Below are 22577 nucleotides of genomic sequence, written 5' to 3' on the forward strand. Positions count from 1 at the left end.
CTTTCTTCTTTATTTATTTATTTATTGTAGGCTCCATATGCAGTAGTAGTRGTACTGCTTCCAGTAGTGGTAGCATGCAAAGCGTGGATCTCTGTTTTTTTGAAAAATATTTCCAGAAGGTGTGAAGGTGCCCTGGTACTCACTTTAGACTTATCTTTCCRCCTCATGTGGCGTGTTTTTCTGCTGTCTTGCTCTTACCTAAAGCAACTTGTGTGGTGGGAATGGTGAAGTAAAACCATGAGCTTTTGAARTTCCATTTTTTCACATGCATGTCAGTGTCCATTAGCAGCGGTGCATAGCTGTAGCAGAGAACAGCTCCTGTGCTGGGAGATAAGAACCTCTTGAGTAGGATATGGGAATAGCTCTTTCCAGAAATGAGGCACCYGGCTGTGTCCTGCCATGAGTGCAAGGATCAGTGTCCCTTGCTTGCGCCCTGCTGTCCCCTGTCCTGTTGGGCCCTCCCTGGGGGCACTGGGGGTTCTCAAGGGCTTCCTTTTATGGTAAAACTTCATTTCTGGTGCTTTTATGGGTGGAAAAGAAAGAAAAGCCCAAACCACCCTGAAGGGCTGTGTCCCAGTGSTAGTGTGAGTCAGTAATAACCTCCTTCATTAGAGAAGCAGGCCCCTTCTGCAGAAACCGCAGGATCAGTTTKGGAGCAGACCACATGGATCAGAGGTTGGAAGAGGAAAGTCCGTAAAAATGACAGGGCAATGAGTTCCGTCAGGAAAATATGATGAGGGGGGCCTGAAGGATAAACTGCATTACAGGCTCATTTTTCACAAAACCACATGTGGCCCACGTGCTGATCATCACGGTGTGTTAGCAGAAACCTCTGGCCAAATATCAGGAAAAACGTCTTKACCGTGAGGGTGACAGAGCAATAGCTGATCTCCCATGGAAGCTGAGGAATCTCCTTCCCCAGAGATACTCAAAAGCCATCTGGACACAGTCCTGGACCTTTGGAAAGGGGGTCTCTCACAGTTTGTATTGATGTGTGCCAGACATTTTCTTTGATTCACAGTTCCTTTCATGAGGTAGTTGAAACAAACAAATAAATAAATAAATAAAGTTAACAGACAAATTTTGTTTTCCATACCACCCCCAGCAGCAGGTTGCACAGTTACATGCTACACAGTTGGTACAGATAATAGTGATCAGTGAAAAGAGGCCAATTTTAGAGTTGGTAATTAGTTAATTCTCCCCAGCTTGTTCAGTTTCTGGCTTTCTTGCTAATCAAGGTGGTAACTGCCTTCAGGGGTTTTGCTCAGTGGGCATTTGTCATTATGAACTGGGCCATGACTAACATACTCACAGGTGTATTGATTTTAAGTTCCTCAGGGGAGGGGTATTTTTTTTTTCCTTCTTTCTTTGCTTTGATTGTTTCAGTGTAGTGATAGGTAAATGTGTTGTCAGTATTGTGTTTTTAAATGCAAAAATGATGGTGCTTTTAGAAGGCTTTTTACTTTTGCTTGCTCTTTTGACTACTGGAGTTTCAGATAATTAATACTTTGAAAGGGTTTGTCTCCATATGTGGGTCTCAGCAAAAAATGCTGATCTCTTTGCTGCTGCATTTACAGAGTTGTAAAGACTTTCTGGCTTTTGACCAGAAATTGAGAATAAAATGAATAGGAAACGTTTTTTCCTATTGGTCTGTGAGGCTAATACGCAGTGGGATATTTCTACCGATTTTTTTTTTTCTTTTTCTTTTCCCAGGGAGGGAAACACCCAGAGGTCTCTATTGATTCCTTCCATCTGGTCTGGGGGACTTAAATTCCTAGCAGGGATTGGTGGTGTTTGCAGTAGGACTGGGAAGAGGAGAAGACTTGGTGACCCTTCAGGGTGCTCTAGGTACYTTTGCAAGGAGCAGCTGAAGGGCCCTCAACCAGACAGCTTAAAGTTATTGAGAGGTGAGAAAAGTCTTTTGAGATACTTCTTATTCCAAATGAAAAGATCATCCAGCTTTGTATGTATCCAGTAAAGCTTGGAAAGCCTTATACAAACATAAATAATTGTTATGGAAATGTATTTTTACTCAAAATATGCGGTGTGGTGTGTGGTATTTTATGTCACTCCAATTTGAAGGAATCTCAAGATGTTGTCTCTGAAGAATCAAATACTGAGGATGAAGTCACATACATAGTTAAGGAAGCAGGATTTTTGCTTTTGGGTTTAATGGAGCTAGCGTTAAACCTACAAATTTCTTATTTCAGAATGCTTGGTCCTGATAATGYGTATTTTATTATATGTATATTTAGTGCCTTTGGCTATTTTAAAAGCTTTTTCTGCTACCAGGAGACTATGCTGGAACTTGATAACACTTAGAATTGCAACAAAAGCTTGTGATAACTATTCAGTGTTTTCTCACCTGATAACTCTTTCTGTGTTTGCATGTATCTTCTCACACACTCGGTGATGGAAGTCAGTAGAAGTTCTATACTAAATAACATGGAATATATTGTTAATTTCATAATAAAACTAATGATTTTACAAGTACTGATACTGATTTGATTAAGAGATACTACAGAACTTGTGAGCAGKTTTTCTGTATTTAGGCAACAGCAAAGGCTAGTTCTAGCAAAGGCTGGCTTAATAGAACTGAAAACCAGTGGTTTAACAGTAGTAAGCAGGTAATTTACTACAAAATGTGTATGTATGGTAACTAACAAATGTGGAAATCCTAGCCAACATGTCTACTTTTTCAAATGAACGTGTTGGATTTAGGAAGCAAGCTCTCGTTCACTTACGAGTAGTCACTGCACCTTGCTTACCAGACTGTGTAGAAGAGCTAGCATGAAAGAAAAGGTAAAATAAATATAGGGATGAGTCTAGAAGCATAGCATTTATCTGACTTCTTTTTTTAATTAATTCAAATCAACTCAGACTTCTTCAGTGTTAGGTAAGGTTCAGTCAGTCTAGTAAAAAAAAAAAAATTTAAAAAGGCACCTTCAAAAGAAGTAGTATAGCTAAATTAATGGTTAACAATTGCTTTACATGGGAAGCAGAATGCTGGCTAGCATTGCAATTGCAGTAAATGACTTCTTTGAAAGCCCATGGATGTATTTTGTATGCCACCAATATCAGAGTTAGTTTTATATAGACATACTGTAGGAAAAAAAGGAAATCCAATGTGCAGCTTTCTAAAGCAAGTGACATTAGTAATAATAGTGTTAATTTCACTATGGAGATTAAGGACAAATAATCCAATCAGTTAAATACAGCTTATGGAAAGTCTGTAACATCTGTAGCTAGTCTCAACTGAATGCCTCTCTGATTAAAAATACGTGAGTAGGAGGAATAGGCAGGAGGGTTGGCCAGACTCCTCGGCAGCTGAACAGGCATGCTGTCATTTTGTGTGCATCCATTGACCTTTGGTTTGTTGTTTTTTGCAGAGTGATGAAAATAGTTCCTAGGAATGAGTTTTGGTCTTTAGTTTTACTGACTCCTGTCATCTTTCATTGCTAAAAGGAGTGCTGTAGAGGTGGAAAATGTAAGGAGCCCAATTGATTCCCTGCTAACTCTGGGATGAGCTGCTTCATCAGTGTCTGTGCTGCTACATCTACTTCAGCAGCCAAGAATATGGTTTTCCATGAGCATTTTCACATGCATTTGTTCCTCTGCAAGCTGCTACTGTGCACTTGCCTGTTCTCACACTGCAGATCTCCATGCTTAAACATTATGTCATTGTACAGCCAACATCTTTGTGTTGGATGTGAGGGTAGAGCATATGATGAATATTTATCACCAGTCATGTTTGTGTCTCCTGAACCTAAGTGCTCCCTTCCTAGGGTTGGTCAGAAGGTCTCCTAGTACTGTTCTCAAAAGTTAACTAAGTCAATAATAGTTGTTTGGATTTCAGCACCAATTCTGTGAACTTACTAAGGACCTTTTGGCATGTTTTGCAATGTCTGTTATTGGTCTTGTCTTCCTCAAGAAACCTTCTTTGACTTTATGATGGTGTGATCAAAAATACCTTGCCCCAGGCTGGCGCAACAGCCTATCTCTTTGCCTGAGAAAGCTCAGGTCTCAGCCCATGGCTCCTTTCACTGCACTTCCCTTTCTTCTGGCTAATTACATTCAACTTTAATTTGTGTTGCCTGTCATGTTGCTCTGTGTAAGTCCTGTTGCCTGGATATGTACCTACTGTGTGCTGTTAACTCCCAAAGTGTACTGATCCCATTGTATTCGTTTAATTTCTCCATACTGGTCACCCTCTGCGGATAAGTAGCCGCTTTTAGCATAGTGATACTTCGCGTCCCCATTTCTGTGTTAATTTTTGATCTTCTAATTCTCCCCGCAACCCTAGAGCTTAGACCTGYGTTTCCTTCCTTTACGACCCTCTCTCATCACCTTTATGACCCCCCCCCCCCCCTTCTGTATGATCTTGGGGGTGTTCCTGCCAGTGTCCACATCTGGACCTTTATCAGCTCTTGCCTTGTCCGATGCAGCTCCCTGTCACACGTCTCCAAGCTGACTATGTGCTCACGCAGAAAACCACACTGTGAAGGTCTGGGACCCGAATCCTCAAGCACTGACATTTCTGTAAAAAGACTAACATAATTAGATCATTAGAGATCTAGGTTATTTGATCATCAAAATTAGATCACTGAAGTCTTCTCATGAAAGTCCTATAGGTTATCTATGATTTGGAGTTTTAAGCATGCCTTTCTCCATTACTCTTTTTGGTAGACTGTTCTATAATCTACTCTTCTTTTTTTTTTTCCTACGTTCTTCTTTTCCTTAATTTCCTGTTATTAGCAGTTATATGTATGACATGATACTCTCCACAAAGGATTAGTTAAACCCTCTCTTTTTGAACAGCAGGGAAAAATCTCTTTATTACACGATGATGAGCCAGAAACTCTGTGCTCCCCTCTCATTATGCTTGACAGAAGTGCTTATGTTCAGGGTATTTTTCTCCAGGCCCAGGAAAATCTGAGATCAAATTGTGGTAGCCAAGAAGCCCTAATTTGTAATGACATCATGTTATAACCCAGACTGGCATGCAGTGCARAGACAAGGGTGTTTATGTGTGTTCATGTGTTTGTGGCTAGGGGAATCACTTAGGAGACTTATCCTGGGGATTTGGAAATAAACCCCACAAATCAAGGACTTTGGGATTTTTTTCTGCTGTGGTTTATGGTGAGACTGTACATCTTGGGCATTAAATTTGTTCAGAGCTTTGAAGCAATCTCGTATGATTTCATTTGCTTCAGAAGTCTACACAGCAGAAAAAGAAAGGAATGGCTGATTTCTGTGGCCCTTTGAGGTGAGGTGGTCTGGAAAACAAAATAGCAGCTGGTTGGGGATGGAAAACTCCTTCTCTGGTGGTGAATGGAGGCCTGCAGAACTGCAGGGGAATGATGTGGCCCAACAGCATACAGAAAGAAACAAGGGAGGGAGGGGGAAAGAACTTCGGTAGGTAAGTGCTAAAAGGAAAATGCTGCTTGGGAATGAACAGCAGAGTTAATCACCGTATGCTATTTAATTCATATATCATAAAGGATTATAGACAGAATCCAAAATTTATACCCTGTTTTGTTTGATAACAGCGATGATTTTGCCTGAAGAGAAGTGAGCTGGCACCAGAACTTGAGCTGCCTGCAGCCTAGGTATGCATGGGCATATTGTGTATATATCTGTAGGTTTTTAGGAACTCCAGCTTCGTGTGCTTCAGCGTGAAGGAGACCTTCCTGCAGCTGTGTTGCCAGCAATGTGGCATGGATCTAGTGGTAGGGATTTTTCCAGAGTTGTCGAAGTAACTCAGGAGATGGTACTTATAGGGCTATTTCTCAGAAACAAATTATTACTGTCATAACCTGTGGTCATATGACTTTCAGAAACATTTGATAACTGTTGAAATAACAGAGGAGCTGAAAACTTGGCCTTTGCGATAATCTTTTTAGGACTGGAGCCCTTTGTTACCTCAGAGAGCACTATCTGGGCCAGCACTATTATCTGGGTTCGGATGGGCTGTTGCTATGGATACGCATCAGCCAAGTAGTTTCTAGTTATCAAGTTACCTAATTTAGCACTTAAGTAATTTTTTTCCTCCTTGTGCAATGAATAACATGACTGCTTGGTAAGTCACATATGGTGACATTTTGTATTTACATCCTGTGATAGAGAATTTTAAGTATCTAACCAAGTATGTATCACCTCCTGTTGAGATTGACATCTACAATTAATGCCAAGATTCAGTTTGTAACACTGAATAAGCCAACCAGTAAATTTAGTTTCCAACTTCATGTTTTATTCTTCCACTTGTGTTTATTCAGATATCCAAGAGGTGTTCTTTTCCCAAGAACAGAGGAGCTTCTTTTTTTCCAAAAATCGGTTCAATTTCTTCTAGGTACTTCAAGTCTTTAAACTAATAGCTTTGGACTTGAATTTAAACTTAAAAATGAATGTAGTTACATCAAAAAACATTTTTTTCCTCCTAGCCTTCAATTTTGAGGATCAGATTGAAATTGTGTTTTTCCTCTCTATGCCTGCAAAGAGGAAAGGAGGAGTAATTAGGAAATAAAAGTACAGAAAACATACAGGTTACTCATTTTATTACTCCACATGTGAACAATGATATTTGCTTTAGTAGTTTCTAAATGAACCTTGGCAATGTTGAAATAAATTAGATATTGAGTTAGAGCAAAATAGACTTGAAATACTTTAAGATACTGCACTGTTCAGGCAAGCAAAATGCCAGTGCCAGAAGGATGATCAATAATTAGGATCACAGCTAGGAATCTAGTGAAATGCCTATTGTAACAACAGGGGAACAGGAGGTGCCGCATGGTAGTATTCACAGTAGACCGTGATGCTGAGTCTCACTGGAAAGTTGCAAGTCTGAATCTCTCCAATGAAATGGACCTGGAAGCTCTCTAATCTAACTCATTCAGTATGACTCTTTTCAGTTGCTGACCAACCTGTTACTGAATTGGGGCAAGACAGAGCATGTGTATTATTTTTAAACCAAAATAAAAAGCATTGTGATGATACTTCTCCCCTCTGCCTTTATTTTGCTTTTCTTTTTCTTCTTGAAACCAGCTGTGTTGTTTGAGGGATCAACATTTCTCTGAAGACTTGCGAGATGGATTTCCAGAGCTCGTGTGCCTTCTCTCTGGCGATGTTAYTATGCTGTTCTCTTCTGACATCTGCCATTCAACAGTCTACAKCTCACAACTGCACCAGCAATGGCCAAAAAATATCCTTCAGCCACTCGTACAAGATTGATGTGCCTGCATCCTCCCAGATCAAGGTAGAGGCAGATCCATTGCCGCATGAAGACAGCAGTGGGGTGCAGCTGGATCCTGGGGAGGATGAGGAAAATGAAGAGCAGAGCATCATCTTTAGGCACAATATCCGCTTGCACACACCCAAAGGAAACTGTGAAGCTTTGGACCRCATTAAGGGCCTGCTGGAGAGGATGGAAAAGTTGGAAAAAGGAGTGGCTGAGCTGAAGGAACTCTGCAGCCCTCAAACATGCTGTGGTGGAAGGCAAGGTATGTAGTAATTGCACTATCTGTTTTTATATCCCATACATAACCCGAGTTCTTCAGGARCTTAGAATCTGGAATCCATGTCCTCAAGTAGTGCAGCAGCTGTATATGGAATTGATGAAGGAGAGATCTCCCCGGGCATAGCCCTAAAGTGGAGGGGAAAAGTTTCTGCATTTCACACCTCAGTGGAGGAACTTCTTGGGGAGGGGGACAGTGGAGGGTGGAGGAGGCACTTAATGTCTCTTTCCATCTCAATTCTGCCTCTGCAATCTAGTAGAGCAGAGAATGTTGAGAATGTCATTTTACTTCCTGCTAGATAACTAAGAGAGCAGAGCTTCTGAAGGTGTTTTGTAGCAGCCACTGTCTCTACCTGTGGTCAAAGGTTTATACAATATGCTTTCTAAGAAAAGATTTGACAGATTGATATTGTCTGAGAATGGAGACAGAGGGAGAAATGCAAAGTTGTCAGATACATGGAAAATACAACCATATAGAGGACAAGAATAATCTGTTCTCTAGCTCTATGATGAGAAGTGGTGAGCTTAAATTACAGCCAGGAAGATTCAAGCTAGAGGCTATGAAAAGCTAATTTGTCTGCTGTGGGTATGTATGCTGCATTCCTGGCCCCTATGGAAAAAAATGTTTGGAAAGGAAAGGGTGGAGCTGGGCCTTTTTTGGATTCAGAGGTAGATGGATAAGTTCTCCTTGACCCTGAGGTCTCCTTCCAACCATATTTTCCAGGTAGCTATGCTCTCCATTTAATGAGCTTGAACAGATATATTTATATCTATCCACTGCTCTGTTCCTAATCTTTTTTTTTTTTTTTTTTTTCCCTTGTCTGCCCCTCTTGCGTGTGTGTCACACGTGCTGCTGTGCACCCTGGTACTGCTCTGGCCAGGTGTCTCGCACTGCAGCAACCATGGGACGTTTCTTTATGAGACCTGCAGCTGTAAATGTGCTGAGGGCTGGGAAGGCAGCGACTGCTCTCGCCCCACCTGTCCCAACCAGTGCAGTGGCCACGGGCGCTGYGATGGTGGAAGGTGTGTCTGTGATGAACCTTTCTTTGGTGAGGACTGCAGCCAGCAGCTCTGCCCTGAAAACTGCAGCGGCAGCGGATTCTGCGACACGTCCACAGGAGTCTGCCAGTGCTATGAAGAGTTCACTGGAGACGACTGCAGTGAGAAACGATGTCCTGGGGACTGCAGCGGCAATGGGTTCTGTGACACAGGAGAGTGCTACTGCCACGATGGCTTCTTTGGTCTTGACTGTTCCCAGGGTGAGACACCTGTGTATTATTTCTCTCTCCTTGCTTTTATCTTAAGCTTTCTTCTTTATCTTCCTGAGAAATGTTTGGCTCGTTCTGTAGGTAAGTCAAATCAGAGGTCGCTACGTGTGGCTGGTGGCTTCAAGGCCCCAACCTGTATTAGCRATCTGTTGTTTGCTCTCAGTTGGTGTCTTGATGAAATTCAGCTGGTGGGCACATTGACCTGGTAGTTGGAGCTTGATCAGTTCATAGTGTGGTTACTTCTAATTAAAATCAGATGAGCTTGTTCATAAATGTCCTCTGTGGTCCTGCAGGAACTTTCAAGGGACATTCTTTCCTGCTTGGTCCAGGATCCGGCCAAACCATCACCCGTTCAGTTTGCCCAGAACTGATGAGGCGTGTATCTTGTGGCCAAAAAGTTTAAGCAGTGTTGGCATTTGAGATCTATGACACAGTTTATTTTTCCATCAGTACAAAAGCTATTTTCCTCCCCTGCTATGAAGAAGCTGTGTTCCAGAATTTTGGGGACCAATTATTTTCTGAAGTAACTCAAGTAGTGTTAAAAAAAAAAGCCGAAATTGTCTTTTCATTTCTTTCTTTTCCTTCCTGGAATCATTTAGAAGGSTCACTCTCATTGCTACTGTGTTTCTCTCCTAGTACATGCTCCTCAGAACTTGCAGTTGCTGAACTCCACTGAGGTCTCTTTGGCGGTCAGCTGGGATCAAATGATTTATGTGGATAGTTACCTCRTTAGCTATTATCCCGTGGAGTATGAGGCCTGGGTGAAACAAGTACAAGTGCCCAAGGAGCAGCTGAGCTATGAGATTGGGGGTCTGCGTCCTGGCACCGTCTACAATGTCACACTTCGTCACGTGAAGAAGGGGATTGCCAGTGAGCCTGAGTTCATAGAAGCAAGTACAGGTAGGAGTAGATAGTCTTCTCTTTCAGAGTCTGGATATGTCAGTTGTTAAGGTTAGATTCAAGCAAGTGGAACAAACTGTTTTGCCTTGTGGGTTTGCAACATCTGCCTGAGCTGTCTGCATTTTCTTTCCCTGCTCTCAGTCAGGGTTTCTGAAGTTTTTTTCTTTGAAGACTCTGTTTCTGGATAAGTATAGCTAAGGCTGAACATATTGCAAATTTCCCATTGCTTCCTTTGCGTTGATGACCAAATCCTGTTCATGTTATTTGACACCCCTAAATTACGAGGAGTTCTAGAGTTGCCCACAGTGAGAAGCAGAAATGAAAGGATGCAAGATAAAACCAGAACATTTTTGAGAATAGTGCAGTGTTCAAGTGTGTGTGAAAGGGCCTTTCAAGTAGGCAGGATGTCATTCGAGGTATTAGTTTGTCAACCAAACCTGCAGCAGCTGGTTTCCTTGCAGTCTCTTGTCAAGATTGAAGGAGTTTGACACTGCTGAGGATGAGATAGGCTGGCTGCACAGTGCAGTGTGTAAAGACTGCAAATTTGAAGCAGGCTGTCTAGAACTGAAATGCTATTTTGTTAGCAGCTGATAGCATGCTCTCTGCCTGCACTTGGAAAAAGCAGTGAAGAGTTAGGTTATTTTGACATTTTTCTCTTATTTCTGGCACAACAGGTGGGAGTTGAAAGCCAGAAAACTCTGAGTTGGAGTGTTACCATGGATAAAACTAAGCATTTTAAAACAATGATTGGGGTTTGCTTGCTTAACCCTTCAGTTTGAGGCAAATGTCTCAGGTCTTAAAGCAGCAAGTGTGGAAGGAGGTGGTGGTGGTRGGAGACAAACTTCCTAAGTTTGTTGCTTGCATTGCTTTCTGTAGCCCTCTGTTCTGTCCTCCCCAGTCCTGTCCACACTCAGTGACATATGGGTCACAGAGGAGATGGAGAGCTCCCTGGAAGTGGAGTGGGAGAACCCTCCTGCAGATGTGGATTATTACAAGCTGAAATTCAGGTCCCTGCTGGAGATGGATGAGAAGCAGGTCACAGTGCCCAAAAGCAATGATCCCAAGAGCAGACATGTTATCACTGGTGAGTACGTGCATGTATCCTAACCTGGGCAGAGGCAGGGACAAGTGGCAGGAACAATGTTTTTTTTAGACTGTAGACCTGAGAAGACTCTTCCYGTGCATGTGAATAGCCAGTTCTCCTTCACCTTATGTTTGCTGTAGGCCAGGGTGAGCTCCAGTGTGATTTCCTCCACCCCATAATGGTATGTCTTTTAAACCATGAATTTTCTGTATATACATAAAGCTAGGATGCGTAATCCATTACACAAATGAAGAAGTGACTGACTTTTTTTCCTTACATGATATGTTGCTATGCTTTCCAGTTATTGATCATTTCACAGTCCTGTGCAGGAGTCCTGCAGCTCCTAGCAGATGTTGTACACCTAAAGCATCGCCTGATTTATTCTGTTGTCTAGGCTACTGTTACTTCAAGCAGAAGAACTGTACAGGTAGTTTCTCTTCAAAGCATTCGCTTTCAATGCAATATAGGGTCTCTGCAAAGTGTTGGATTGCTGGTGAGGGCAGGACCTGGCTGAGGGTCCTTCTCTTTCGGTTGAATTCATGGGAGTGTCGAGAGACTTTTGATTGACAAAAACACATTGTTTTTTGGAGTATCGTTACTACTGAACTGTATCTTGAACATGAGATGAACATAGATGATGTGTAGGCTCAAGGCACATTCATTCARCTCTAATTCCACCTGTAAGGAATGAAGCATTTTCTTCTATTTCAGTGCTTTTAATACTAATGATACAGAAATCCCCATATATTATATTCAGTGAATGCCCTAATGGCAAACTTGAATCGAAGTCCTACCAAGATGTTCCTAAGGGAAGTTCAGATTAAAATCCCACATTTCAAGTTTGTTTTCTACTACTATAAAGCTAGAACTGTGTAGAATAAACAAAATGCTATAGTATTTCCCTTTATAAGAAAGAAATACTGGCTTTTCTAATTGCTAGTAGAKTTTCCTTTTGCTTTTTGTAGGCCTGAAACCTGGCACTGAGTACAAGATCACTATTATACCTGTGAAAGACGATACAGAAGGGAAACCATCCTCAGTGAGTGGCAGGACTGGTATGTGTGTAGCTTCTGTTATGACACTGTCATAGGACCACTGGTCTTGCTACAGACCTCAGAGAGYGCTCTGTCAACCTTGCTATGTGAAAGGTACACAGTTGGCTTTCTAATGTGTGCTGCAACCAGCCCTGCAGCGTGTTTAAGTATAGTAGTAGTGGAGCATAAATGACACTGAACCTTTTATCTTGGTTTTAACCCTACAGTAACTTGGCTGTTGGTTCACTGTTGGTGACTCTTGGTTCATTGATGTTTCAATTTCTCCAAAAATATGGCAGGATATTCTTCAGCTATTGTATTGCAGAGGGGACTTGGAAAAAAAAATGAGCTCTCATTCTTCCTATGACATTCTCAAAGCTCTGAAAATCAACTGCTTGTGCAAAGGTGGGGTTGGAGCATCTAAAAATGAAAGATCCCAATTAGGCCTAGCCTTCCTGAGGTATTCAAATTATTCTATTACGAGAGAATTGATTAAAACCAACAAAGCCTACAACCTCCACCACGTCAATTCAAGGTTGCTTTTTTTCCTGTGTAGGTTTTGATTATTTGCAGAACCCTCAGCCCCTGTTTGTAGTCTGTTATTTGCAAACACAGAGGCTGAAAAACTACTTGAAGATAAAATCCACAATGAGTAATCCATCTCAGAGACAGAGAGAGGATGGGGCCTGCACTGGGTGCTGTGATGAGGGCAGACACAAAAGTGTTTTCTCAAGTCACTAGCCTTTGGAGGTGGGGCCAGTAGTTTGCAAGATCTTCCTGCAGAAAGTTCAACTGGAGTTTCCTAATCCTGCATTTGGAAATGTTTGTTCTCTTAGGAATTGATAGCCCAACCAATCTGGTGACTGTCCGAGTGACAGAGGATACAGCCACTCTCTCCTGGGATAAAGTCCAGGCTCCCATAGACAGGTACATGGTGAGATACATCTCAGTTGACGGGGACATRAAGGAAATAGAGGTGGGGAGTGAGAACAACAACTACACCTTACTGAGCCTGAAACCAGGCATGGAATATGTCATCCACATCTGGGCGCAGAAAGGATCCCAGCAGAGCGGGAAGGCGAGCACCAGAGCTGTGACGGGTAAGTTGTACCAACAGCAGCAAGGAGGAGTGCAGCCTAGATTTTAAGTTCCTTTGCTAGTTGCGCTTGTTTCAGTGAAACTTTCGCCACTTTAAGTGGGTTTTAGAGGCAAAGTACATGTCGTTCTTACTAACGAGACTGAACAGGTCTGCAGCCTAGGAATGAAACCTCTTAATTTTCAGTTGGGCTACAGACAGGCCTTACTTTTAGATGCCACTTATTATCAGCACAGATAACAGTGACCCACARCTAAGTCCTCATGGTTGGAACATGGCATTAAATATGCCAGAAACACCTTCCAGGCTCTTCTTTGGAGGACTGTTATCTATGTGCAATTTAATTACTTCTGCAGCAGGAATCACTTTAGTCTTTTGAACGCTCAATGCAGGGTATTGACCGACACATTTAAGTATGCAGGTAGGACGAGAAAGGACAGGAGCTGCCTTTGGGAAGTTCTAGAACTGACTGAAATTCCCATCTTCAGCGGTCCGGTAAGAATCACTGTAATGCTTAATGTGAAGTTCAGTCAGTCATTTTATTTCAACTGAGCATGTTTTCTCACTTCATATATATGACTGAAAGAGAAGTTCCTAGACCAGCATGTTCCAAAACTTGTGTCTCTTTCCACGCATAAAGCATACTACCTCTGTATATAAAACTCTTATTGTTTATCTGTTTAGGCCATTGTGATTGCCAGAGCTCTGTAGTAAAATATCTCGTAATTATAACTTTCCTTTACAGAAATCGACGGCCCTACTAAGCTGTTAACTGATCGAGTGACAGAGGATACAATTACTATTTCCTGGAACAAAGTCCGGGCTCCAATTGACAGATACAGAGTGAGCTACTCCTCAGCTGATGGGGATACAGAGGAGGCAGAGGTGGAGAAAGACAGGAATATCACTACCTTGGCAGGACTCAAGCCAGGCATGGAATATATCATTTACATCTGGGCAGAAAAAGGACAGCAGCAGAGCAAGAAAGCCAGAACCRAGGCTATGACAGGTGAGAGGGCAGCAGGTTGAATTGAGAGTACAAGTTAAAGCACAGCTTTGCCATGACATTGAATGAGTCTATTATTGAATAAGTTTTGCAGCAGAGGGAGGTTCAAACTCATGGTATCACAGTRCAGCCTTGCTGTGACAACTTGTGTTACTTGCTTTTAACTGTCACTGCAGAAATTGACAGCCCTGCTCACCTGATCACTGACCAAGTGACAGAAGACACAGCCACCATCTCCTGGGCCAGGGTCCAGGCTGTCATAGATAAGTATGTGCTGAACTACACATCTACTGATGGTGACACAGAGGAGATAGAAGTGGGGAAGGACAAGACTGCTACCAACCTGACAGGACTGAAGCCTGGCACCGAGTATGTCATCTACCTCTGGGCAGAGAAGGGAGCCCAGCAAAGCAAGAGGACCAGCACTGAGGCAGTGACAGGTATTCTAGGGGAATCTTTGTGATTCTGTGATTCTACTTGATGTTGTGAGAGGAAATAGGAAGAGGAAAAAGTCTTATGGGGCCTTTAAGGGGAAGGAGTAAAGCGCAAACTCACTGGGACAATTTGTGTTCTTTAATCAGAACTGTTGACTGGCAGCCCAGCTCAGCTGGTGCTGGGGCTGAGTGCTAACCAGCCTCAATTTGGCCACCTCAGCTCTGGCAGTAAAAGTGTGTTTACTAATGGGTAAAGAATGGTAGATCTTGCAAGCTGTGGCCCCATTATTATCTCCACCTCACATAATATCCAAGAATACAGACCTGTTTGGATCCACAAAGTGTTATCTAAGAAAACTTGCCTAAGCATCAGTCGTTTGGATGGCACGATCAAATTGTGGTTTCCAGGTAAAGATAAAACTTCCTTTTGATGTACTGGTTTGAACAAGAGAAAACAAGCAAGCTTTTGGGCATGYGAACCGCTTTTAGGTCTCTGGACCACAGAATCACCAAAGCTTGTCTCTCTCTTCCATAGTTATTCAATGGTGTAATAAAATGTACTACCTCTGCCTATAAAACTTCTATCTTCTCTTAGTTACTCCCACTTCATTCTCTAGAAATGGATAGTCCAAAGAATCTGGTGACTGACCGAGTGACAGAGGATACAGCCACCGTCTCCTGGGACAGCATCCGAGCTCCCATAGACAGGTATATGGTGAGCTACACATCTGCTGACGGGGACAGCAAGGAAATAGAAGTGGGGAAAGACGAGAGCACCACAACGCTGCCAGGACTGAAGCCAGGCATGAAGTACATCATCCACGTCTGGGCAGAGCGGGGAAGCAGGGAGAGCAGGAGGGCGAGCACTGACATGCTGACAGGTACCTGTGCACAGGAGGGAAGAGGAGCAGGGCGGGGGGATTATATCCCTTTGTTGTTTTAGATTTCATATGAAGTCAAACTGCTGGGAGGCACACTGTAATTAGCATTAGCTGGGATATCAGAGCAGTGATTTGAGCTGAATATTTCAGTCATAGTTTGTAATAAATTCAGAGCTGGAGCATTCTTCCTAGGTCAGTGCTGTCTACCAACTACTTTCTCTCTGAAAGCTGGAAGGCTACAGCAGGTGAGGCAAGCCTTTTCCTTAGAATGTGTTCCTTAAGATGTTCCCAAAGTGCTAGAATACAGTAAGCATAGGATACAATCAGGAGGAGGTTGCTTCAAAGTGAACTTCATGTTTTATCCTGAGGCAAGCACTGGAGCCCTCTTGTGGGCACACCACAGGATGCATGCTTGTGGACAATGGATGGGAAGTGCTCTTGCTTCAAAAATGATTCTGTGTCTCTTCTCATGTTCAGCTTGGACAGCCTGCACAGGAAGTATCTGACTAAGATTTGCTGTTAGTGTAGGAGGTGATGACCCAGACAGAGCATAGACCAAACTRTAAAGCTGGGCTCTTTGCATCACTGCATTTATTACAGAAAGCTGAAGCAGGAAAGCAATAACATGTTTCCAAAGCCTGAGCTCTTTGCCGACACCAGAGATTCAGTGGCATGGGGACTCTGGGAGCCAAGGCAGTGCACGCTAGGGCCAGGTGCCAGGATTGGGWCCCAAAGCTGACCTATCTGTGAAGGCTCCTCAAGATGAGCCTGATGGAGGCCTCTGAAGCAGAAGTGTCAGAAAGCCCCATGCCCTGGGCCTGCCCATGCAACTGAGCAAACTGCAGGGCACACAGAGCATCCCAGAACAGATCTACAACAGTCCTGCTCATTCTGCCCCTTATTAGCTTTGAAAGTCACTGAATACCTATTAACAGGATCCAGCACTGAAAGCCCATCCCTACCCCTGCTCTGGGGCTGCTTTGCTGCCKTTCACTTACACAACAAGATTTCAAGACTTGTGTGGGGTTTTCTGTTTGTTTTTTCTCTCTCTTCAATAGATATTGATCCTCCCAAGAACCTCCATGTATCGGATGTGACCCATTCTGCTGGTGTAGTTACTTGGACTCCTCCAGAAGCAGAGATCGACGGTTACACTTTGACCTACCAGGGCCCAGGTGGTAGCAACAAGGTATAAGGGGTTCCTTAGCCCTGCAAATTCCAATGAAATCATTCCTGTGGCCATGGGCGCTCTGACAGTTGGATCCTGTGGGTTCATGGACCACAGGATAACAATTATGAGGAAGAATCTATGACATCCGTGGCTAGAGGAGGCAAAGACTAAGAAAGGAAAGGTGCTACTGTCATGAGAGGCTTTGAGGCAGAGGAATGCCTATTCCAGCAGATCTTCAGGGTATCAAGAACAGATTTGCTTCTCGCTTTTCTGATGTATTACAACATGGAAAAGTAGCACTCACCTGGGAAACAGAATACACTATCCTAACTGTTTCCTGAGACCCTGCTCCAAATCTTCCTTCTGAGGAGAGGGACTCCTTGAGGATATACAGGCAATGCCTGCTTGTCTGAACTCTTCAAGACAATTCCACGAATGCTTATAGTGTATGGAGGCACTGTGGGCCAGAAAAGCTAAATGCTGCTCAGAAGTGGGCTGATCTTTGCTCTGTTTTGTTTGGCAGGATGTGCAGCTGGGACCCAGCGACCACAGGTTTGTGTTGGAAGGACTGGAGCAAGGAGCAAGGTATAGAGTGTCTGTGCTGGCCTATAAGGGAGATTGCCAGAGCAGAGARGCAGGCAGTACCTTCTCAACAGGTAGGTTGGGGCTTTTCAGTCATTGCCCTTTTCAGACAGAGGAGACTGACAGGGTTCCTGTTTTACAGGCCCCTAGGGAAACTATGTGATCAAAAGCCAGTTACCTAGTGAGTTAGTGACACATCTTCTGACTGGGTAACCATTCTTGGCCATGCCATCTGGAGGCTTGGAAGCACAGAGTGTGAGTGCAGACTGTCGATACTGGTCAGTGCTGTTGGCAAACCTTGTAAGCAAATGCAGGACTACCTCCTGGTGAGCTGCTGTTGGGCAGGAGAGAAGATGATGCTCTGTAGGTCATTTTGCACTATCCTAGTAACTGTAGGGTACAACTGTATAAACAAGGGTGTGGGCATTTGGGAGATGCACAGATTATTTTCAGAGATCACAGTGTACACCAGAATGGAAACAAATCAAATGACATCTTATGCTGTCTTGATGTGAGCACCTCTCTTAGTGGGCTGTTTCACTGGTCACGGACAAGTTGTGGGATGTAGACAGAATAAACTGTTTACTGACACTCCCACCTTCACAAACAAAGGCTTCTCTTCCTGCTTTCCCTGTGCTGCAGGACTGCACTTCATGCAGTCTCTGGTGACCCCATCTRTAAGCCAGAACTGAAGCAGCAAGGAAAGTCACAGGCTGCCATCTCGTGATGTGCCTGCACAGTGCTGACCAYGCAGTGGGGCTGCTGCTCTTCCTTTATTTCTTTTCTGTACCACTATTCTTAGACTCATAAAGGTGTGAAATGCCTCCTACTGCTTTATGGTCTGCTTTGCTGACTACAAGTTTTGCCCTCTCTATTGCTGCAGTTGGCTTCCTCTACCCATACCCAGCAGACTGCAGCCAGACCCAGCAGAACGGGAATTCCTCCAGCGGCCTCTACACCATTTACCTCAATGGAGATAGCACCAGACCAATGCACGTGTACTGTGACATGACCACTGACGGAGGCGGATGGATAGTGAGTGATTCGAAGCTTTGTTTGCTCCACTGTGTTTTAGCTCTTGCCCTGACGGAGTAACATTTTAGGTAGAAACGAGATGGAGGCTGATAAATCCCTTCAGGCTGCAAGTACTCCCACCAGCAAGTGACTGCAAGTAGCCAGCTGGGTGAAAGGCCTGACTGCAGGATGCTTTGTCTTGCATATGACTTTGGATATATTATTGATGATTCAGGGCAGTGGGTTATAGCACTTTAGTGTATCATCTCTTGCCAGTTGGGCCATGGGATTTGTCTGTGAGGTGCACACAGCYCCAACGCAAAACAAAACAGTGCAGCTTAGTTTAACTGTCTCTTGTAATGGRCTAACTCAGCTGCATTATCTTGTCTTGATTACAGGATAAGGTTGTAAGTATGAATAGTTCTTGCAGTTCAGCTGATGCCTGGTAATACTTTAAATGTGAATAAGCCTTTGGACCCCAACCACACAGTAGTTGCTGAATGGTTCAAGAGAATCTAAAGGTGGAAACAGAAGGAAGGAAATTCAAGGTTATTTGAAGGGACTGATAATCTTGAATTCTGTYCCTCATGAGTTACTGGCCATTTAGCACAGGCTGTGAGGTAAGGACTTTTACATGAGGATGAAGGAATGAATCTCAGACCRTCTGAGAGCCATATCCCTAAGTGATAGAATCAAAATCCTTATATTTGCTTTTTCACTTTGTGTTCTGTGACAAGTATTTTYCCTTACTGAAATGAATTACCATGTCACTGCCCAACTTCTGCTCATTTTGTGGAATTCAGAAACTGAAGTAGGTCTGTGTATTTTGTCCCTAATCCTTGTCCGGATGTTTAGATTCTGCTTAAATTTTGTGCCCTCCAAATCTGTCTGTGGAAAGTAAACTTTAAAGGTTGTGCAGGTAAGTATTCATGCCCAACTACTTGTGCAGGGAAATGAAAATGAATTTCTGCAAGTCCCCTACTCTGCTGCAGTTTACCATTACCTGGAGATGCCTGTTCCTGAGCACCTTGCCTTTGACCTGSATTTGAATAGGGATGAGGGGATAAGTAGAACTGCAGGCTGGTGGTCAAAGATGGAAATGGCCCATTTCTCATGCCCATCCCACTTGCCTCTCCACAGTCCTCTCAGCTGGTGATCAATCCTTGCTTTGCAGGTGTTCCAGAGGCGGAGCTCTGGCAGGCTGGATTTCTACAGACGCTGGAGGGATTATGTGGAAGGCTTTGGAGATCCAGCTGGTGAATTTTGGCTGGGTAAGGCATCAAGCTGTGACCAGTGAAGGGTGAAGAGGTGAAGAGTAGCTTTGATAAAGCATCTGAGTGCTGAAATCCCCTCTTCCCCGAGTCTGCTGTTTGGAACTGTCAGCATTTATGCTCTTTGCTAGAAATGCCAATGAAGTATTYGGGATTTCCAGAAGCCCACTGGTGTCTTGACACTGACATCTGGGCCGTGGAGCAGCCCCAGGGCAAGCTAGAATTTTCCAACCCCTGAAAAGGTTTATTTCAGGCATGTGTTCCTGTGAGAGGTGAAATAATTTGTGTTCATGAAAATCCAGGACATTAGATAGAAAGTGACAGAGTACATTAAGTTTATTCTATTAGCTCATTCCAGATCACAGAATCCAGCTTTAAATGGGTCCAAGTCTTTGGAGAAAGTAAATGGGCCTGGAAAGTCATATTCTGCTACAGTCTGTCCAGGCTCTTTCTGCCCTGCCTAGTTTAGGCTCTTTGGTCTTTTTGATACTGCTCTTTCTTGCCAGGAAATGGGATGGGACAGTAGACTTGACAAAATGTTGTGACATCATGAAGCAGGAGAATGAAGGAAAATAGCTCATATAACCAAAATGGGAGCATGGTGTAATCCTAGGACTGCAATGGTGAACAGGCTTTTTCCTTTTAAGAATTATTTCTTTTTCTTTTTTTTTTTTCTTGTAGGTCTGGACAAGCTGCACAATCTCACAAGCAGCCCCATCCATTATGAGCTCCGTGTGGATTTGCGCACGTCCAATGAATCTGCCTATGCTGTCTATGACTTCTTCCAGGTTGCCTCAAGCAGAGATAGATACAAGCTGTCAGTGGGGAATTACAGAGGCAATGCTGGTGAGAAACGCTCGGCGCTTCCGGTGTTGATGCGTCGGCCAGGGAAGCAAATGCTGGGACCTGCATGTTTGTTTTGCCAGAAGCATGCAGGCTCATTAGGTCAGGTTAGATGGATGCAGTTCTCTGAGGCAGCACTTGCCCACAAGCCCCAGTCTCCTGCTGGGTAGAGGAGAAAGTTGTCCTTTCACAGCAAAGAGAGGCAGTGACTGCTGGGCTTCCACAGCTGAGAAAAGAGAAGAAACTCGTGAGTTTGCTCAGCAAAAGTAGCCATCTTGGTACTGGCTTCTGCCCCTGGTAAATCCTTAATAGTTTCTCTGCATCCATGGTCTTCCACTTAACTGCTTCATCTCTACTGCCATACATGTAGGTCTTCAGCCTCAGGGAATTCAGGGCTTGGACATGCATTCTTACAGCAGCCTTTCAGAAATTGCTCCCTATACTCTTCCTGTGCTGCTGCTTTTTTTTTCTCTGACAGGCCTACTGTGTTTAGCTTGAAGGGAGTATAAACTCTCAGGCTAAGGAACTGTGGTCTCTGACTTCTGCTCATGCCTTGAATCTCTTCATTTAGGGGATGCAATGACCTATCACCATGGCTGGAAGTTCACAACATGGGACAGAGACAACGATGTGGCCCTCAGCAACTGTGCTCTGACACACCGTGGTGCTTGGTGGTACAAGAACTGCCACTTGGCCAACCTCAATGGGAAATATGGGGAGAACAAGCACAGCGAAGTGAGTGGCAAGGCTCTGTAGTTGGTAGCTGTTCTCCCTTGGTCTTGGGACTATACATGGGAGTGAGGTTGCGGCAGGAGGGTTTGCCCAGGATATTTCACTTCATTGAATTGGAAATGATCCATAAGGAAATCCCTTGGTATTATACTCTGTGGTCTTTGTGATGGGTAGAGATAACCTGAGATAGAGCTGCCCTGATTTCCCTGAGGAACAGAAAAGAGCACTCATTATGAGGCATGCCAGGACACGGGCTCACTGCCTCACATAGCATTCACCTTGGTGTCAGTGCGTGCCATGCTTTGCTTCTCATCATACAGGCGTGTTTTGTGCTTGAGAGAGCTCTGCTTCTGTTGAGTCTCTAACTGGGTGGAGACTTAACTTGTAGTAGAACTGTCTGGAAGACTAACTATAGTTACAGTGAACCTGGTAAGCAATAGCATCTCTGTTTACTGGGAAGATTAAAAAATATTAGAGGGAGAGGTAGACTCCTGTCCCCTGATCTGGGTGCTTTAATAAATGAAAGTTCCTTGTTCTGTTCACAGGGAGTTAACTGGGAGCCGTGGAAGGGCCATGAGTTCTCCATCCCTTTTACTGAGATGAAGATCCGTCCTCAGTCATTGAGCAATGAACCAATCCTGGGGAGGAGGAAGAGGTCCTTAGCAGGAAAGGGGAAGAAGATCCAGGCTTAAGCTGACCTTCACACAAGACAATGATCAAAGAGGATGATGAGCTATTTCTTAACGAAGTCAAGGGTTGGAGGGGTTTTTCTCCAATGTGTTTGAGGCAATCACTGACCAACTTCCACCCTGTGATCTCTAGTTTCGCAGCCCAGCCTGCTCCCGGTCTGTGGTGCTCCAGAAACTGGGAGGGGGCTGATCGGGAACTTTCTGCTTGTACTTCTGTCAGGGAATGAGTGGGTGAGGGGGGGCGAGTTATGCAAAGCACCTCACTCTTAATAAAWCATGTTACTATTTATTTCTTAATAGGGACAGTGTTTTATTTCATGACAGTACGATGGTAAGGACACTTCATTGCATAAAGTTTATACAAAATTACTGGGAAGATGCTGCYGTTGAGTCATGAGGTTCAGATAGGGACCCCTTGCTTTCTAAACCCCTCCTAAGAGAAGCCTGGGTGYAGCTGAATCTAACCTTAGTTCCAGACTTGGTCAAGGGTTATGTCTAAGGAATTATGCGCACAGTCAGTCCTGGTTACAATTAAGTAAAATTTGCCAAGTGAAGCACCCTCATTTCACTTATTAGGGCTGTGCCCTGGGTAAGGAATCTCTCGGGCATCTCGAGCAGTAACCTGGAAAGGCAGCTCTGCTCAAGGAAGGATTCTTGCTGCCTTGCAGGGAGAGCACAAAGGACTTCGGGSCTGCTCTCTTGCTGTTGCCAACTCGGTTTACTGGTTAAATAATAAAAATACCCTTTAAAAGCAGACCTACTTGTGTATTACTGAATTTTCTCCCTTTCACCTACATCCCAGAAACTTCTCCAATTAGCCATACACCATCAGAAGAAGAATGCAGGGCTTGATGTTACTCATCAGGGCTTTTTCTGTTAATGAGCTTCATTCTGTATCCAAGGCTGAGTGAAGGAGTTAAATACATTGAGGGGAGATTAAACACAAGGTTTGAACAGCCACGGTGAGGCTGCCTGGGGCAGGACTGTRCAGGGCTGTGACTGAAAACAGCCTGGCCTGGCACGCAAGGCACTGTGGCAGTCAGGACTCCGGCTGTGCAGAGC

The 22577-nt window shown here is 43.9% G+C and overlaps 1 protein-coding gene across 3 annotated transcripts; it reads left to right on the top strand.

The window, feature by feature from the left end:
• The first annotated feature begins 7 nt into the window (after positions 1 to 7).
• TNN (tenascin N) lies at positions 8 to 21732 on the top strand. Of its 3 annotated transcripts, none has more exons than XM_026044970.1 (19): positions 8 to 135; positions 1714 to 1907; positions 5550 to 5609; positions 7042 to 7496; positions 8392 to 8769; positions 9415 to 9678; positions 10577 to 10762; positions 11728 to 11817; positions 12633 to 12896; positions 13638 to 13901; positions 14075 to 14338; positions 14950 to 15213; positions 16272 to 16402; positions 16908 to 17040; positions 17850 to 18001; positions 19155 to 19251; positions 19933 to 20097; positions 20666 to 20829; positions 21372 to 21732. In XM_026044970.1, the coding sequence occupies exons 4-19, from the start codon at positions 7085 to 7087 to the stop codon at positions 21516 to 21518; spliced, it is 3375 nt and encodes a 1124-aa protein (XP_025900755.1). In that variant the 5' UTR covers positions 8 to 135; positions 1714 to 1907; positions 5550 to 5609; positions 7042 to 7084; the 3' UTR covers positions 21519 to 21732. The 3 variants fall into 3 exon arrangements, with proteins under 3 accessions (XP_025900755.1, XP_025900758.1, XP_025900756.1); XM_026044971.1 differs by lacking the exon at positions 8 to 135 and adding an exon at positions 1354 to 1397; XM_026044973.1 differs by lacking the exon at positions 5550 to 5609.
• Positions 21733 to 22577: the final 845 nt, after the last annotated feature.

Source organism: Nothoprocta perdicaria, unplaced genomic scaffold (assembly GCF_003342845.1).
Source record: "Nothoprocta perdicaria isolate Ctin4 unplaced genomic scaffold, notPer1 scaffold_392, whole genome shotgun sequence".
NCBI lineage: Eukaryota > Metazoa > Chordata > Aves > Tinamiformes > Tinamidae > Nothoprocta > Nothoprocta perdicaria.